We start from the raw sequence: 19,105 nt of genomic DNA on the forward strand, positions 1-19,105 counted from the left end.
AGAGAGAGAGAGAGAGAGAGAGAGAGAGAGAGAGAGAGATGAAGCTCACTTGCACCCTGGGGTGACAGGGCAAACTTTTTAATGCATGATTTTGAAAGCTTGATAAAAGCTTGATAAAAGCTTAACAAAATAGGATAGATTAAGAGTATTTCATTTGATAAAGAATACAATGTTATTGGTAGCCTATATGATGTGATGGGATTACAGCATGCATCGGCAAATTCATTCAAATTCATTTGCAGAAACAGTTACATTCTTAAAATGAATAGACAACAACTGTTTGATATTCCCTTGAATGCACATTAAAAATAACATTATTTGGGTGATTTATGTGAAAATTGTGAGGTGAAAATGTTTTTTTAATATGATCGATTTGATATGTGTTGGGTCCTCCACCTCGTGAAGGGTAAAGGGAGTCAGAGAGTGAATCGGATTGTTCTGACTCTGAGATCAGACCAATCCATGTGGCCTGCATAATTCTCGGTATAACCACACCCATTTAAAGCATTTACGCCGGCCGCAAACGGCGGGAGGGAGGGAGAACACAAATGCAGAATTACAGCTTTTGTGACGATAGGGCCCCATATATGGTTCTACAATCTCATGTAATTCAAATTCAAAAAACACTTATTTGGTTCCCTTTATTTTGTTGTATAGCCTACAATAGTTGATAGTCACAGTAGTTAACTAAACCTCCTCCCAACCCTCGGCTCTGTTTCCCCTGGCAGGTGGCCAGTTCCCCTGCACCGACGACTGCCAGGTGACGTTCGTCAATCTGAAGTGCGACTCATCCAAGAAGCGGCGGCGAGGACGCAAGTCTCCGTCCAAAGAGGTGTCCCACATCACCGCCGAGTTTGAGATGGAGATGAAGGAGGAGGAAGCCTCAGGTGTGTCATTGTCTTATAAACTGTTTAATTCATGCTTATTGCTTTTCTTATTGCTACGTATTTAGTGTGTACTGTACATATCTTATTCTAAATTCATAGCAATCTCAAATCAAAAACCTCTTGACGTTGAATTGGCAACTCCTTACACGCATTTCCACCTTCTAGTCTGAGATTGTACTGTGTTTAGTGAAGTTATATGAGGGGAACCCCCAGGTGAATTCCATTTTCCCTAACCAATCACCAGAGACTTGGATTTTACGTTAGTTACTCCAGTAGGGAGAAGGACAATAAAATACCTCTCCTTTGAATAAAGGCCTTCCAAGCAGTGTGCCATTCGGATTTCAAAGTATTTGGTAGTTTTAATCAATTCACAGCCTCGATAGCAGGCTCGGCGGAGTGACCATAAATGAGCCTTTAGTCCAGCCCGTTGGGCTGTTTATTGACGCTTATTGGCCAATCGTTAGTCCACCTCGGCGCTGATTGGTGAATCGCTGGTAAAACCGAAGAAAAGGCATTTGAATAATGATGATGCCAGACCAAGAGCAGCCAAACTCAACTCCGTGGAGTGGGCAGATTGGAAGGTCTGGACCCGGGCAAGGAGCTTTACCCACTGTTTTAGATTGACATGTAAATTCATGAAGTAGTATCAAACTGATCTGCAAAGAATATCCAGCAGGTCACATTTAGTCTAGGTATTGAATCTTAAAATCAAAATATTCTTAAAACAAGTGGCAACATCTGCCATTGGGGTGAGATCATTTGACTCATTTCCAATGCAGTTTCACTTGTTTGTAGAATTTGTTAGAAATAATGAATTCTTGAAACTAGTTGATTTGCATCAGAAACAAGTGCAATGATTAATCCCCAGGCTGAATAACTTGTTCAGATCGAGATTTTTTTAAACAGTAATAATGATTGGGTGTTTTAATGGAATCAGTACTTTTCTGAGAATCAAATTGATTTTTCTTTATATGGGTGGTTGTTTGCCATATGGGGCCACCAGCTGTAGCTCATCCAGTAGCTTCCCCTCCTGTGTGTCTCTCTGTGTGTCAGACTCATGTAACGTGGAGTGTGTCTGTGTGTCAGACTCATGTAACGTGGAGTGTGTGTCTGTGTGTCAGACTCATGTAACGTGGAGTGTGTGTCTCTCTGTCAGACTCATGTAACGTGGAGTGTGTGTGTCTGTGTGTCTGTGTGTCAGACTCATGTAACGTGGAGTGTGTGTCTGTGTGTCAGACTCATGTAACGTGGAGTGTGTGTCTCTCTGTCAGACTCATGTAACGTGGAGTGTGTGTGTCTGTGTGTCAGACTCATGTAACGTGGAGTGTGTGTCTCTGTGTGTCAGACTCATGTAACGTGGAGTGTGTGTCTCTGTAGGTCAGACTCATGTAACGTGGAGTGTGTGTCTCTGTGTGTCAGACTCATGTAATGTGGAGTGTGTGTCTCTGTGTCAGACTCATGTAACGTGGAGTGTGTGTCTCTGTGTGTCAGACTCGTGTAACGTGGAGTGTGTGTCTCTGTGTGTCAGACTCATGTAACGTGGAGTGTGTGTCTCTGTGTGTCAGACTCATGTAACGTGGAGTGTGTGTCTCTGTGTGTCAGACTCGTGTAACGTGGAGTGTGTGTCTCTGTGTCAGACTCGTGTAACGTGAAGTGTGTGTCTCTGTGTGTCAGACTCATGTAACGTGGAGTGTGTGTCTCTGTGTGTCAGACTCATGTAACGTGGAGTGTGTGTCTCTGTGTCAGACTCATGTAACGTGGAGTGTGTGTCTCTGTGTGTCAGACTCGTGTAACGTGGAGTGTGTGTCTCTGTGTGTCAGACTCATGTAACGTGGAGTGTGTGTCTCTGTGTGTCAGACTCATGTAACGTGGAGTGTGTGTCTCTGTGTGTCAGACTCGTGTAACGTGGAGTATGTGTCTCTGTGTGTCAGACTCATGTAACGTGAAGTGTGTGTCTCTGTGTGTCAGACTCATGTAACGTGGAGTGTGTGTCTCTGTAGGTCAGACTCATGTAAGGTGGAGTGTGTGTCTCTGTGTGTCAGACTCATGTAACGTGGAGTGTGTGTCTCTGTGTGTCAGACTCATGTAACGTGGAGTGTGTGTCTCTGTGTGTCAGACTCATGTAACGTGGAGTGTGTGTCTCTGTGTGTCAGACTCATGTAACGTGAAGTGTGTGTCTCTGTGTGTCAGACTCATGTAACGTGAAGTGTGTGTCTCTGTGTGTCAGACTCATGTAACGTGAAGTGTGTGTCTCTGTGTGTCAGACTCGTGTAACGTGGAGTGTGTGTCTCTGTGTGTCAGACTCATGTAACGTGGAGTGTGTGTCTCTGTGTGTCAGACTCATGTAACGTGGAGTGTGTGTCTCTGTGTGTCAGACTCGTGTAACATGGAGTGTGTGTCTCTGTGTGTCAGACTCATGTAACGTGGAGTGTGTGTCTCTGTGTGTCAGACTCATGTAACGTGGAGTGTGTGTCTCTGTGTGTCAGACTCGTGTAACGTGGAGTGTGTGTCTCTGTGTGTCAGACTCATGTAACGTGAAGTGTGTGTCTCTGTGTGTCAGACTCATGTAACGTGGAGTGTGTGTCTCTGTAGGTCAGACTCATGTAAGGTGGAGTGTGTGTCTCTGTGTGTCAGACTCATGTAACGTGGAGTGTGTGTCTCTGTGTGTCAGACTCATGTAACATGGAGTGTGTGTCTCTGTGTGTCAGACTCATGTAACGTGGAGTGTGTGTCTCTGTGTGTCAGACTCATGTAACGTGAAGTGTGTGTCTCTGTGTGTCAGACTCATGTAACGTGAAGTGTGTGTCTCTGTGTGTCAGACTCATGTAACGTGAAGTGTGTGTCTCTGTGTGTCAGACTCGTGTAACGTGGAGTGTGTGTCTCTGTGTGTCAGAGTCATGTAACGTGGAGTGTGTGTCTCTGTGTGTCAGACTCATGTAACATGGAGTGTGTGTCTCTGTGTGTCAGACTCGTGTAACGTGGAGTGTGTGTCTGTGTGTCAGACTCATGTAACGTGGAGTGTGTGTCTCTGTAGGTCAGACTCATGTAACGTGGAGTGTGTGTCTCTGTAGGTCAGACTCGTGTAACGTGGAGTGTGTGTCTCTGTGTGTCAGACTCATGTAACGTGGAGTGTGTGTCTCTGTGTGTCAGACTCATGTAACGTGGAGTGTGTGTCTCTGTGTGTCAGACTCATGTAACGTGGAGTGTGTGTCTCTGTGTGTCAGACTCATGTAACGTGGAGTGTGTGTCTCTGTGTGTCAGACTCATGTAACGTGAAGTGTGTGTCTCTGTGTGTCAGACTCGTGTAACGTGGAGTGTGTGTCTCTGTGTGTCAGACTCATGTAACGTGGAGTGTGTGTCTCTGTGTGTCAGACTCATGTAACGTGGAGTGTGTGTCTCTGTGTGTCAGACTCATGTAACGTGGAGTGTGTGTCTCTGTGTGTCAGACTCATGTAACGTGGAGTGTGTGTCTCTGTGTGTCAGACTCATGTAACGTGGAGTGTGTGTCTCTGTGTGTCAGACTCATGTAACGTGGAGTGTGTGTCTCTGTGTCAGACTCATGTAACGTGGAGTGTGTGTCTCTGTGTGTCAGACTCATGTAACGTGGAGTGTGTGTCTCTGTGTGTCAGACTCATGTAACGTGAAGTGTGTGTCTCTGTAGGTCAGACTCGTGTAACGTGAAGTGTGTGTCTCTGTGTGTCAGACTCATGTAACGTGGAGTGTGTGTCTCTGTGTGTCAGACTCATGTAACGTGAAGTGTGTGTCTCTGTGTGTCAGACTCATGTAACGTGGAGTGTGTGTCTCTGTGTGTCAGACTCGTGTAACGTGAAGTGTGTGTCTCTGTAGGTCAGACTCCTGTAACGTGAAGTGTGTGTCTCTGTGTGTCAGACTCATGTAACGTGGAGTGTGTGTCTCTGTGTGTCAGACTCATGTAACGTGAAGTGTGTGTCTCTGTGTGTCAGACTCATGTAACGTGGAGTGTGTGTCTCTGTGTGTCAGACTCGTGTAATGTGAAGTGTGTGTCTCTGTAGGTCAGACTCGTGTAACGTGGAGTGTGTGTCTCTGTAGGTCAGACTCATGTAACGTGGAGTGTGTGTCTCTGTGTGTCAGACTCATGTAACGTGAAGTGTGTGTCTCTGTGTGTCAGACTCATGTAACGTGGAGTGTGTGTCTCTGTGTGTCAGACTCGTGTAATGTGAAGTGTGTGTCTCTGTGTGTCAGACTCGTGTAACGTGGAGTGTGTGTCTCTGTAGGTCAGACTCGTGTAATGTGAAGTGTGTGTCTCTGTGTGTCAGACTCGTGTAACGTGAAGTGTGTGTCTCTGTGTGTCAGACTCATGTAACGTGGAGTGTGTGTCTCTGTGTGTCAGACTCGTGTAACGTGGAGTGTGTGTGTCTCTGTGTGTCAGACTCGTGTAACGTGAAGTGTGTGTCTCTGTGTGTCAGACTCATGTAACGTGGAGTGTGTGTCTCTGTGTGTCAGACTCGTGTAACGTGGAGTGTGTGTCCCTGTGTCAGACTCGTGTAACGTGGAGTGTGTGTCTCTCTAGGTCAGACTCGTGTAATGTGGAGTGTGTGTCTCTGTAGGTCAGACTCGTGTAACGTGGAGTGTGTGTCTCTGTGTGTCAGACTCATGTAACGTGGAGTGTGTGTCTCTGTGTGTCAGACTCATGTAACGTGGAGTGTGTGTCTCTGTGTGTCAGACTCGTGTAACGTGGAGTGTGTGTGTCTCTGTGTGTCAGACTCGTGTAACGTGAAGTGTGTGTCTCTGTGTGTCAGACTCATGTAACGTGGAGTGTGTGTCTCTGTGTGTCAGACTCGTGTAACGTGGAGTGTGTGTCCCTGTGTCAGACTCGTGTAACGTGGAGTGTGTGTCTCTGTGTGTCAGACTCGTGTAACGTGGAGTGTGTGTCTCTGTGTGTCAGACTCATGTAACGTGGAGTGTGTGTCTCTGTGTGTCAGACTCGTGTAACGTGGAGTGTGTGTCTCTGTAGGTCAGACTCATGTAACGTGGAGTGTGTGTCTCTGTAGGTCAGACTCGTGTAATGTGGAGTGTGTGTCTCTGTAGGTCAGACTCGTGTAACGTGGAGTGTGTGTCTCTCTAGGTCAGACTCGTGTAATGTGGAGTGTGTGTCTCTGTAGGTCAGACTCGTGTAACGTGGAGTGTGTGTCTCTGTGTGTCAGACTCATGTAACGTGGAGTGTGTGTCTCTGTGTGTCAGACTCATGTAACGTGGAGTGTGTGTCTCTGTGTGTCAGACTCGTGTAACGTGGAGTGTGTGTGTCTCTGTGTGTCAGACTCGTGTAACGTGAAGTGTGTGTCTCTGTGTGTCAGACTCATGTAACGTGGAGTGTGTGTCTCTGTGTGTCAGACTCGTGTAACGTGGAGTGTGTGTCCCTGTGTCAGACTCGTGTAACGTGGAGTGTGTGTCTCTGTGTGTCAGACTCGTGTAACGTGGAGTGTGTGTCTCTGTGTGTCAGACTCATGTAACGTGGAGTGTGTGTCTCTGTGTGTCAGACTCGTGTAACGTGGAGTGTGTGTGTCTCTGTGTGTCAGACTCGTGTAACGTGAAGTGTGTGTCTCTGTGTGTCAGACTCATGTAACGTGGAGTGTGTGTCTCTGTGTGTCAGACTCGTGTAACGTGGAGTGTGTGTCCCTGTGTCAGACTCGTGTAACGTGGAGTGTGTGTCTCTGTGTGTCAGACTCGTGTAACGTGGAGTGTGTGTCCCTGTGTCAGACTCATGTAACGTGGAGTGTGTGTCCCTGTGTCAGACTCGTGTAACGTGGAGTGTGTGTCCCTGTGTCAGACTCGTGTAACGTGGAGTGTGTGTCTCTGTGTGTCAGACTCGTGTAACGTGGAGTGTGTGTCCCTGTGTCAGACTCGTGTAACGTGGAGTGTGTGCGGGCCAGGATGAAACAGCGGCTGCAGAACGCCATGCGGACGCTCAGGAAGTCCATCAACAAGCAGCAGTTCTACATCCAGTTCTCGGGGACGGAGTACGAGGTGGCCCAGAAGCCTGCCCGCCTGCCCGACGGCGCCGAGGCCTGCAGCACTGGCCAAGTCCTGCGAGACGGAAAATGTGGTGAGTTTGAGATAGTGGGTTAGCTCGGGCGGAAATTATACTGAAAGCTGTACTTCCTCGAATGGCCACCTGAAGCTGGCTCCAAAAGGGAGTCGTCCTCCATTAACCCCCATGTCAAAATGCCAGAGTTTACAACATGAAGTTTACAACATGGTTTTGTTCAATTTTCAACCAAAGTCTCTTGCACACCTGAGAAGTCTTGTGGCAGGTGCGTAGGTGGAGTAGAATCACTTAGAAAAATAATGGACACCCACACACTGTCTTCACTTCACAAAAATGGAACATTTTAATTCTTAATACAACGTTTCGGTACAAGACCTTTTTCAAGTATATGCTGACAGGAGGAATAGAAAACATTATACATTACATTACATTACATTATTATTACATTATTCCAACAGGTCACATTTAGTCTATTATTGGATCTTAAAATCTAAATATTCTTACTCCTGTATACTGTATAATTCTACAACAGCACAAAATATGCATTGTTTTGGAATTGCTTTGTCTTGTTCTGGATGCAGAAGTAATACAGAAGGAATAGGAATAAGGTATTAGTTTATACTTTGGGTGATATGTTTTCTTTTCTTTCTCCTACGTTCTGATATGCACCTTCTTCGCCCAAATTCCACTGAGTCCGCGTTCGGTCCGTCTGCGCTCCGGTACGGCTTCGGCGCCGATACGTTTCCACTCTAATCAATGTGTCAACTTCCACCAACCCCGCTGCGTTGCGTGTCTATTCCGTCCCAGCTCCGACGATCCGGAGCTCTCCGAAGCAGATACGCAAGGCTTCTATTTTTCACAGATGTCGGAGCAAAGCCGCAGCAAGTTGGGCGGAGCCAGGCCTGGAGTCAACAGGTCAGAGGTGATTACAGCATTCAAGATCAAGCCAGAGGACAAACATGGATGAGGAAAAGTTCATCATTGAAGTGGAAAACCACAAAATAATATATGACACGACACATCCTTTTTACAAGGACAACACCAAGCAAGTCTCCAGTTGGGAACAATGATCTTCTGCCTGTTTGTTGTATTTATCCCACATACAAATTGTCTCGCGCGAATGTGCGCGATTTCACCGCGAGAACTTGTCGGTCTCGTCACTCCAGCTGTCTGGCGGAGCGGAGCCGTGACGTGCTCTGCACGGAGCACAGTCGCAACGCAACGCAAATGCACTCAGTGGAATCCCGGTGTTACCCTAATGTAATTGCGGACTTTAATCTAACCACTTCCCATCGACCTCTGCATATTGCTTACGAAACAGTGGAAGCATTAAAGTAGTGTCAAAACTATCAGCCCCATAGTAGTATAACAGCGATATTAAACGTCTGAACCTGTGGTGTGCGTCCTCAGTGAGTTGTGGCTTGGGGACGTTCTACAGCGGGGAGCAGGAACAGTGTGTGCAGTGTCCCCCCGGGACGTTCCAGGACACACTGGGACAGCTGTCTTGCGAGCCCTGCCCCAGCACCGAGGGACAGGGCCAGGCCGGGGCCAAGAACGTCTCCCAGTGTGGAGGTCAGTGTTCACTGCAGCATGTTCCTCTTGGCCAAATATTATAGATAGAACCGAGGCTGGAAGTGACTAATTACATTTACTCACATTAGTGTAATTGAGAATCTTTTTTGTGTGTAGCCTACTATTTTTTTTAAGCCAGTAATAATATTACTTTTAGTAGTAAAAAGTACTTTTTTTTCTACCGAAGTATTGTCCTTTGCTTCATTTTAAATCACATCCATTAAAGCAGTTGTTGACCCCTAAACGGACACAAATTAGACCACGGACCCCCATTTGACATTTGATAAGATTTTGTCCCAGGCTCCCCCGTCTGATAATCTGCTTTTAGATGTTTTATTAGAGAACGTGTATGAAAACCATGGCCAAAACAGTCATACATTCTTTGGATGGTATTTTATAGTGAAAATAAATTATCCCTCTTATTGCTGGGGATGCCCTGCACCCACCTCAAGGACCGCTGGGGGTCCCCGGACCCCGGTTTGAGAACCACTGCATTAAAGAGTACAAAGTCTGTAGGCTCTCCATAAGCATCTGAAACTCGACCAATATAAATTGGTTAACTGTGGAGCCATTCACAGTGAGAAGATCAATCTGACTTTACTTTGTGTCTGCACTTTATTTTGTAATTTCCCTTTTTTCAGTTAAAAGAATAGAGTTCGAACTCTGTCCTTGCATCCTTTTAGAATCATGTGGAAAATATCCCAGCTAACAATGTTATCTTTTCTAAAGTAACTCAGTAACTTTACTCTAAAGACATTTTAAATTAGACTTTTTTTTTAATACTTTTATGTCTGTAGATTTTGACACTGGTACTTTTACTTCTACTCAAGTAAAATATAAACAGTACTTCTACTTGATATTCTATTAGGCTGTTTCCACCACTGGATATAACTGATTATGCATTATTGAAGCACTAAATTAATATTTCATACTGCTTGCTTGCCAGACCAGGAGCAAAAGTACAGCAGTAGTGCAGCAAGAATGGCAGTAAAATATAGGACTTCTACAATACCTGTGTATGAATGTGTTGAATTTGCAGCACCTTGTGGCCAAAAGGAGCAATGGCAAATTTTAATCTAAATGTTGATTTTCAGCTCTGTCCACAAGAGAGCACCAAAGACCATGGAGCTGTTTGTGGAGAGTGGAGATTAGGAAGATATTTCCCCTATAAACACACATACACACACACACACACACACACACACACACACACACATACTGTACACACACACACACACACACACACACACGCACGCCGCTCTCACACACACGCACGTGTGCGCGCACACACACGCACACGCACACACACACACACACACACACACACACACACACACACACACACACACACACACACACACACACACACACACACATATATATATAGGTGAATCCTTTGGTTTGACCAAGTAAAGCTATTCTCGTAAGCATTTTACGAAATGTCTATGGAAAGAAGAATGGCGGATGAATCCCTTGGTTCGCATGCCTAAACTGGAAGAGAGCGTCACTCTCACGCTCTGATTGCGATTGTGAAACCAAGGAAAGAGAAGCAGTCAGATAGAAAACAATAGGGGGAAATAAGTGTCTCCACCACTGTGCGTCCATCTCTCAGCAGGTCAGTGTGTGGTGTGTGTGTGTGTGTAATCTGTGTGTGTGTGTGTGTGTGTGTGTGTGTGTGTAATCTGTGTGTGTGTGTGTGTGTGTGTGTGTGTGTCACCCTCAGGTCAGTGTCCTGCAGGTCACTTCTCGGCGGACGGCTTTGGGCCGTGCCAGCTGTGTCCGCTGGGCTCCTTCCAGCAAGAGCCCGGCCGCGTGCTGTGCTTCCCCTGCGGAGGAGGCCTCATGACCAAGTATGAAGGCTCCGTCTCCTTCAGGGACTGTGAGGCCAAAGGTGAGGCTGTGTGTGTGTGCGTGTGTGTTCTTGTACAGCTATCTTAGTGAGGGCCAGAGTTGGGGTCCATTACTCAAAAAAGTAATGTATTACACATTACACATTACTTTCAAAAAAAGTAATGCCTTACTTTACTTGATTACTCCCTGGAGAAAGTAATTTGTTACACTACTCGTTACATTACTTTTTTTGTTACTCGTTTCGGAAGTGTGGATTTTGGTTTCCATGGACTTTAATTAAAAACACATTCACATTTAACTGACCTAATTTTTAAGCAGGATGTCTGGATGGATTGTATTAAAAGCGGAACTAAAATCAATAAAAAGCAGTCTAGCGTGCTTCATGACAAAGTTCGTGAATTGTGGAGAAGAGATGGCATCAGTCTCTCAAGCCAGTCTATCTCTTCCACAATATCCGAATGCTGCAGAGACAGTCTGTACTTTAGCCATTAAAATTTGGCCAGACCGGAGGAAGTTCGATAATATTCGATCAATCACGACACATGTAAACAAAACCGAGGCAGGTGATTGGAGAAATTAGCAGATGTGCCCGTCTTCAGCGGATGTGCCCGCCTTACATCCGTTGGAAACTATTGGACTCTGATTGGACTAATGAGCGGATGTCCCGCCTAAAGGCTCATTAGTCCAATCAGAACTCATTATTTTCACCAGAGGTTCCCTTTCCGTTTTGACCAACTTTCCCCTGCAGGAAGTACAGACGGGTAGGTGTGAGCATTTGCAAATTGCGGGAGCCAACGTGTCTGTTTTAAGAGACTAACTCGTCCCTGTCCCCCCTCAGTCCACTGCGCCCCGGGACACCACTACAACTCTAGCACCCACCGCTGCATCCGCTGCGCTGCCGGAACCTACCAGTCTGAGTTTGGGCAGAACTACTGCATCACCTGCCCCGGAAACACCACCACCGACTTTGACGGCGCCACCAACGTCTCCCACTGCAAAAGTAAGGCCACAGTTACATCTGAAGTGTTGAGCTGTCACTTTCATCCTTTTCATCCAGAGTCACTCACAATGAGTGCCACAGCAGAATAAGCCATTTGTAATTTGAGTTTATCAAGTAATTTTTTTTTAACATTTTGGTGGTTACAGCTTCACAGATGCTTTGCTGCTTTTCTCTGTTTCATATCATTATAAAATGTATACTTTGGCGTTTCTTTGGCTGCTGGTCAGGCTAAGTAAACAATTTGAAGAATCACTCTGGGCTTTGGGAACTTGTGATGAGCATTTGTCTCCCCCCCCCACACACACATTGTATAGGCTAAATGACGAATGGATGAATTATATCTAGTGTGTAGTACAGAGTACAAGAGTCAGAGCCATCTTGCCCTCACAATATTTGTGTGATCATAGCTAGATAGAAGAGTTTTTGGGAGAAGTGGAGTGGATAGAGTCAGTAGGGGAGAGGAGATATAATTCAGCGCGGGGGGTGGGGGCAGGGGAGATACTTCTAAAAGGATGAGTTTTTAGAAGTCATTTCAGAAACAGAATCACTTTAGCCACCAAGTACAACAAACTATGCAGACCATTTCAGAACTGTGCAAAATGTCACATGCATTCCACCACCACAAATCAGAAAATTCTGTTGGGTAACACTGCATTTGATGAAACAGGTTGAATAATTAGACCTGCAGTACCTTTTGCCTTTTCTTTGCCTTTTGATGGGCTCATAGCCGATCGGCATCAGACTTGATGTTCTCTGAAATTAGGTGGGGAAAAATGTGCACATATACAGAATCGTATTGCCATCTGCAATTGGCCAAAAGAGTTGGAAAATATCACCATTTCGGCAAAATAAAATCCAATATTGCGCATCTCTAGTGACTATGATGGAAATGCATGGAATAAGTTCTAAGTCTTGTGGAGACCGATGGATTTCTTCAAGTCATTTTAAGATATGTTTTATGGTTCCTATCTGCTCCACAACCCATTAGGAGCTGGTTTAAAGATCCTTCTCTACTAATGTACCCTGGTAGCTTCTGTAACAGTTGGTGTAGATGCAATCTGGGAACCCAGAGTCTATTTTGGCACGTAAATAGACTCTGGGACAGCCGCAGGGCCGGCGCCAGGATGAAATGACTGAGGGGGCGGTTATAACTGGGGAGGGGGCTGATTTTTTTTATTTTTTTATTTTTTTTATATGATATTTTTATATCGTAAAACATAGGTTATATACCCGCTATGCCTATTTCTGGACTTTTTAACCATAATAACCTCTGAAAAGCGCAATAACAACACAAGAAAGACTACTATTCAAAATCAAATAAAACATTTATTTCACAGCAGCAGATTAAGGCATTAATAGAGCTGAGCTTTGCATAACGTGAAATGCAGGACCTGTCTGGAGCACTCTGAACATATATGTCTATATGAAAAGTCATAGAATAAACAATTGCTGCAAAAATCGACAAAAAAATAAACAAAATAATAGCCAGTCAGTGCCAGGCTCATTAAATTAAAGAAATAAAGGGATCAGATGCGTTGTCTCCATCTTTCTGCTCATGGCATGCTGTGTGCTTGGGTGCAGCTGATTTCTCTCTCTCTCTCTGTGTGTGTGTGTGTGTGTGTGTGTGTGTGTGTGTGTGTTTTAATCACATCATGATCACTACAACATGCAGTGAGGTTCAAATTTAATAAATAGCTACATCTCTGACACCTTGTGACAACCAAAGCACAGCAAATAGCGCTTCCCTGCCAATTCTGAAACAACAGAGCTATGTTTATAGGGGGTAGCCTACATCAACTTAAACTGATCAAATTTGATGAAGACTGCAGAAACAGCAGCCGAAACATGTCAGGTACAAACATTGCCTAACTGGCCTTTATAGATGAACTATTCTATAATTTGTTTTTGTTTTTTTAAGTGAGGGGGCAGAAAATTGAACTGAGGGGGCAAAGCCCCCTTTCGCCCCCTCGTGGCGCCGGGCCCGGACAGCCGTACCTTTTCTTGAGGCTTCCTGTACAGCGCAGATCTTCCGCCCAGGACTTCCACTTCCACACATTTCATCGCTTTTATTTCTAATGCTTAACGTCAAAATTCGTATACATTGACTAGCGTTCGGCACCGGAACTCTTATATTCGCCGGTACAACAACAGAGCGGCACTGCGCGGAGGCGGAAGTCCCGGGTGTAAGATTTGCGCTGTAGCCTACAGGAAGCCTAAAAAAAGGTACGGCTGTCCCAGAGTCTATTTACGTGCCGAAATAGACTCTGGGTTCCAACATTGGTGTAGATGCTGATCAAAACTCACCCCAGTTGTCTCACCTTATCTTCAGACCAGCTGTGTGGCGGTGAGCTGGGTGACTACACCGGCTACATCGAGTCTCCTAACTACCCAGGAGACTACCCCTCCAACGTGGACTGCATCTGGACCATCAACCCTCCACACAAGAGGCGCATCCTCATCGTGGTGCCCGAGATTTTCCTGCCCATCGAGGACGAGTGCGGAGATGTGCTAGTCATGAGGAAGAGCGGTAAAGTACACACACTCTGGAATTCATGAGCTAATTTTTTATCAGTTTGCCAATGAATGAGTCTGTATGTTTATACATTTAAACTGTCATGGTGCAAAATTATTTTGCACCTTTAGCTGATGCTGATATCCAGGGAATTCATGGATTTCCAACATTACAATCAATCAAAAGAGTCAAGATTCAAGAAAACGTTATTGTCCATTATTGAAACCAACATGGAAAATGGTAAGGCAGTGATACTCAACTTGCGGCCCGCGATGGAATTGCAAAAAAAAAAAAACCTGAACGCAACATGCAAGATACCCGCTGAATAAGTGTCCAAATGTTCATGTCATTCTGGCCAATACTCCACTTCGGTTATATTCAGTCTGGAATATGGAATATCTTTCAATAATCTATGATTTAGCTGCTAAATTGTCAAATACCGCCGTCTGCTCGATACCCAGGCACTTATGTATGTACCTAATTAACCTAACTAACTATCCGGTCTGCACAACATTGTCAGACTAAACTCTGACTGACACCCCAAAAACCTACAATCCGCTACAGAAAAATGTATATTGTTTATTAACTAGCCCCTGGCCTTCTATCATTTCACGAAAGTGGCCCCCGGGCAAAGCAAGTTGAGTATCCCTGTGGTAAGGGCTCAGAGCTACAGCATCCTGACAATATAGATGCAGGAAATATGTCACACTTTATTTACTGATAATACTAATACGTAAGTTCCTATTACGTGACTATTGGCTCATTTCCACCACATTTTACTGCCCTGCACAGCTCGTCACCAGTGGGCTCTACTCGTTTCGGCCCGATGGATGTTCTGCTTCGACCGCCGATCATCTGCCCCCGCCCACAGCTGGTCGTCATAGCGAACGCATATCTGTCCTCCGCCTATATAGCCGAAGTAGGCTACAACATAACGTTACAATTAAATCCATCCACAGAACTTTTAAACTGTTTATGAAATACTGGTGCCTCTAAATGACCTACAGTGTACTTTGTTGTTAGCTAAACTCACATGCATGCGCTGCGCGGGGACGGGAAATGCGCAACAGAGTAGCCTCTACCCCGGCGGCCTCTCACCAGGCAAGACCGCGGCTTCACCAAAGACCCGCCTACGGCCTAGCGGAGCGCTGCACTCAACTACAACGGCTTCCTGACCAGCGGACTTTTTTCTCTCTCAAAACAATTGAAACCACCGCCACGATTTTATTTCACCAGAGGCGAAGGCAGCAACACAAAAGACTGATGGAAATAACACAACAGAAGAGAAGGTAAGCCCACTAAACTGGTATGCAGCATTGCATTGACAGTCAGTAGATAGACAGAGTAAACACGATTCTGCCTGACCAATCAGTCGTCAACAATGTTTCACGTCACCATATGGTACCGGGTTCGCAGCCCTAGAACCCCGACGAGGCAGGGACGAAAAGTAGCACGACTCAACCCCAATACAACCCGGGCTGGGACTGTTTTTACCGGTGGAATGAGACCATTTATCGTGTCGAGCGGAGCGGGATCGCGCTACTACCTGCGGTGGAAATGGGCCATATGTGTCACTAAAAAGTGTGCTACGTTTTGGCTGATATTCACAATAGTGTTTACAGTTATATTGAGTGTTTGGGTGAGGGTTCATCTTAGGGATGGTGTTATATCGTCTGTAGAGAGAAAACTGACTCTTTGTTGAGCTTCTACCTTTTGCCACCTGATAGAAACAACACTGGACTATCTAAATAGTTAAATAAAGAACTGATAATGAAAAGAGGGCCACCTACAGAAACTACAGAAACAGCATCAACAGAAAATTCAAGTAAAAAGACGTTACAGTCCGCCCACACTGTTTGATTGACAGGGCAGTGCAGTGCAGAAACACCACATCAGTGAGCGGTGCTTAGAGCCAAATACAGCACCGCAGGAATGAGCCCGGAAGGCCTGGACGCTAGCACTTCCTGCCTGGTTTGTAGGTGTAAAAGTGAATGAGATTTTTGTTTGGGGATTTTGGTTAAATGCATGAAATCAGGTCTGTGGTTAACAAAAGTTTATGAACCAGCAAAGTTTGTGTTGAGCAAGATAAGAACAGTACTGTGAGATACCAGTCACATATGTTAAAATTTTGTGCCTTTTATAGTTTTATTGTGCCTTTGCATGTTTTTTTTTATTGTTGTGTTGTATGCGTTTGTTTTCTATGGACTATATGTCTGCTAATAAAAGTTTGATTCAATCTTCACAAATGAGGACCACTTGTATGACTTTTGAAGTAAAAAAAAAAAACGCATTTATGCTTCAAAAGTCAGAAAAGTGGTCCTAATTTTTTAAGATTACCTCGCTGAACACAAACTTCGCTGTTTCATAAACTTTTGTTAACCACAAACCTTATTTCATGATTTAACCAAAATTCCCATACAAAAATCCCATTGCCAGGGCTGTGTTCAATCAGAGACTTATACATAGATGGCCATTTTGCCTCTTTTGATCATCTGAGGAGGAAATTTGAGTTACCCAACACGCATTGGTTCAGATAGCTACAAGTCAGAGATTACGTATGATCTAAGTTTCGAGACTTTGAAGTTCTCCCAGACGAACACACTTACTGAGGTCTCGTTGAGTCCCCCCACTCCAAGCATCTTATTTCTAGAAAGCTGACAGGAGGGATTAAACCCCACCGGGGCTGCAATGGGTTAGCTGCTCATTGTGGCAGTAGTCAAGGCCAATAGGCCATTGGTTACACCCAAACTTGCTACGAAACGGAATTATGTAAAAACACCCCTAGAGTCTGCGAGAGCGGGGGCGGAAGATGACTCACCTATGGTTGACACGGTTATTGACTCTGGAACGGACTTGACTATGAATAGGGAAAACATGTCAGTGGAAGCCACTAGTTCAGATGTAGATGGGAAGAAGCGTCAGGTTTGCTTGTGTGGCTGGCAGAAGGTAACAACTTTAAAGGGCCTTAGAATCCATCAAGGCAGGAAGAGGTGCTTGGTAGAGGGAACATAGGGACCCCGCATTGATAATTATTTCTTAAGAAGTTTATCAAGTCAGTCGGGTGAAGTCCAGCGACAGGAATTAACCCACAGCTCGCAGGATATCAGCACCCCTGATGTTGAGGCAGGTCCTAGCACCGAGGAAGGCAGAGAGGCCAGCCAGCCAAAGAGGGAGAAGATTAGTGGTCAGAAGCCTAGAGTTAAGTGGCCAGGTGCAGCGGAAAGTAGGAAGTGGGAAGATATCAATAGTGATTTGGTTAGGGTGTTAGAGAAGCTTAAAGGAACTGCTGAGAGTAAGTTGGAGAAAATGGGAGATCTTATTTATGATTATGGTAAGTAAAGGTTTGGCATCTTTGAGAAAAGGAAGAAACTAGAGGGTGAGGTAGTTAAATCTAGACGCCAACAAGAGATAGATAGACTTATCCAGGAGAGAAGACAGCTTAAGAAGAAGTGGAGGAAAGCTACAGCTACAGCGGTTGGCAGTTTTAAGAAGAGCAGAGAGCATTAGGGAAAATAGGAAAAAGAGAGAGAACTAGAATAGCATTCTATAAGGATCCATTTAGATTTGTGAAGTCATTGTTTAGTAAGGAGAAGAATGGTAGCCTTATGGTACCTAAGCAGAAGCTTGAGGAGTATTTGGAGGAGGTTCACAAAGATAGGGAAAGGTTTAGAGATGACAGTCCCAGCTGATATTCCACCTATTGGTGAAACAGAGAGCCAGTGTGATGATAGCCCACCAAGGTGGAAAGAAGTTCAAGAAGTCGTGAGACGGGCAAGGGCCTCTTCAGCCCCGGGTCCTAATGGAGTCCCCTACCGACCGATATATATATATATATATATATATATACCGATATGTATGTAAGAGTGCTCCAGATGTGTAGCAGTTTCTATGGAAGCTGATGAAGGTAGTCTGGAAGAAGCAGGTTATTCCTAAGGCGTGGCGCAGAGCAGGGGGAATCTTCATTCCTAAAGAAAGGGACTCGTTAGAGATAAGTCAGTTTAGACCTATCAGTCTACTTAATGTTGAAGGGAAGGTTTTCTTTAGTGTTGTGGCACAGAGGCTGTCTAGTTACCTAGAAAAGAATAGGCTAATAGATACTTTGGTGCAAAAGGCTGGAATTCCCGGCTTCTCCGGGTGCTTAGAGCACACCAGCATGATCTGGCACCAAATCCAGTCAGCTAGGCGTGAGAAGAGAGACCTGCATGTAGTATTCTTGGACCTGGCTAATGCTTTCGGGTCAGTGCCGCATAGTCTGTTATGGGAGGCCTTTGATTTCTTTAGAGTGCCAGGTAGTATAAAGAGCTTAGTTAAAGCCTACTTCTTAGATATTCAACTCTGCTTTACCACAGCAGAGTACACTACAGCTTGGCAGCAGCTGGAGATAGGCATTATGGCAGGGTGTACAATTTCAAACAAAGTTCTCCCTTTTAAGCCCACTTTGTTTCACTTTATTATCTATTTCCCTGGGCTTTTTTACATGGTTAATTGTATCAATTATGTGTGGATGTGCTCCACCCTGTGAGGTGGTGATTGTGTCACCCCCACCTATCAGCATAGAGCCCATGCCTATGACTGCGCCTGTGGTGTACTATATATATGGGCATTCTTCATCCACCAATCATTGCTGACCTGACGAAGATCCAGTGTGGATCGAAAACGTTTGTTTTTTGAATTAAACTTTTTACTTTTTTTTCTACCTTCTTTCATTTATGCAGCGTTTTTTTGCTCCAGCCTTATTGCACCTTCCCGTGATGTGCGTATAAATCTCTCTTTTTAGGGTGTACAATTTCCCCATTTAGCTTTTACCATGGCAATGGAGATCATTATTAGGGCTTCAAAATGGGTAGTGGGTGGAGAAAGGCTGCAGGGAGGGCTGCGGCTCCCTCCAATTAGGGCATACATGGATGACATGACGACTATGACGTCAACCGCTCCATGTACTAGCAGATTGTTGGATAAGTTAAATAGTAATCTGCAGTGGGCTAGAATGAAAGTGAAGCCAAGTAAGTCCAGGAGTATTTCAATCATTAAAGGGAGGGTAGTAGGTAAGAAGTTTGTTATAAATGATGAGGTGGTGCCTACAGTACAGAGAAACCAGTCAAGAGTTTGGGAAGATGGTATGATGCAAGTCTCAGTGATAAGGGACAGTTTGAGGAGGTGAGGCAGGAAATGATTCAAGGTATTTCAAGTAAAGTCAGGGCTCCCAGGAAAGTTAAAGTTGTGGTGTTTGCAGTTTGGATTGTTGCCTCGGTTGATGT

General features: G+C 45.0%; 2 protein-coding genes across 3 annotated transcripts in view; both read left to right on the top strand.

The window, feature by feature from the left end:
• The window catches only part of scube1 (signal peptide, CUB domain, EGF-like 1), a 591,791-nt gene that overhangs the window by 536,672 nt on the left and 36,014 nt on the right, over window positions 1–19,105 (top strand). For both annotated transcript variants that reach the window (XM_083632214.1, XM_083632215.1), the window contains 6 exons: window positions 729–887; window positions 6,766–6,969; window positions 8,323–8,484; window positions 10,208–10,375; window positions 11,174–11,335; window positions 13,665–13,862. In XM_083632214.1, coding sequence (XP_083488340.1) covers window positions 729–887; window positions 6,766–6,969; window positions 8,323–8,484; window positions 10,208–10,375; window positions 11,174–11,335; window positions 13,665–13,862 — 1,053 coding nt within the window. The remainder of the gene's footprint in view (window positions 1–728; window positions 888–6,765; window positions 6,970–8,322; window positions 8,485–10,207; window positions 10,376–11,173; window positions 11,336–13,664; window positions 13,863–19,105) is intronic.
• Window positions 1–19,105, top strand: part of mpped1 (metallophosphoesterase domain containing 1) — a gene marked incomplete at both ends in the record, with an annotated part of 437,213 nt that overhangs the window by 145,576 nt on the left and 272,532 nt on the right. The window lies entirely within an intron of this gene.

This window comes from Poromitra crassiceps, assembly GCF_964638095.1.
Source record: "Poromitra crassiceps genome assembly, chromosome: 2".
Classification (NCBI taxonomy): Eukaryota; Metazoa; Chordata; class Actinopteri; order Beryciformes; family Melamphaidae; genus Poromitra; species Poromitra crassiceps.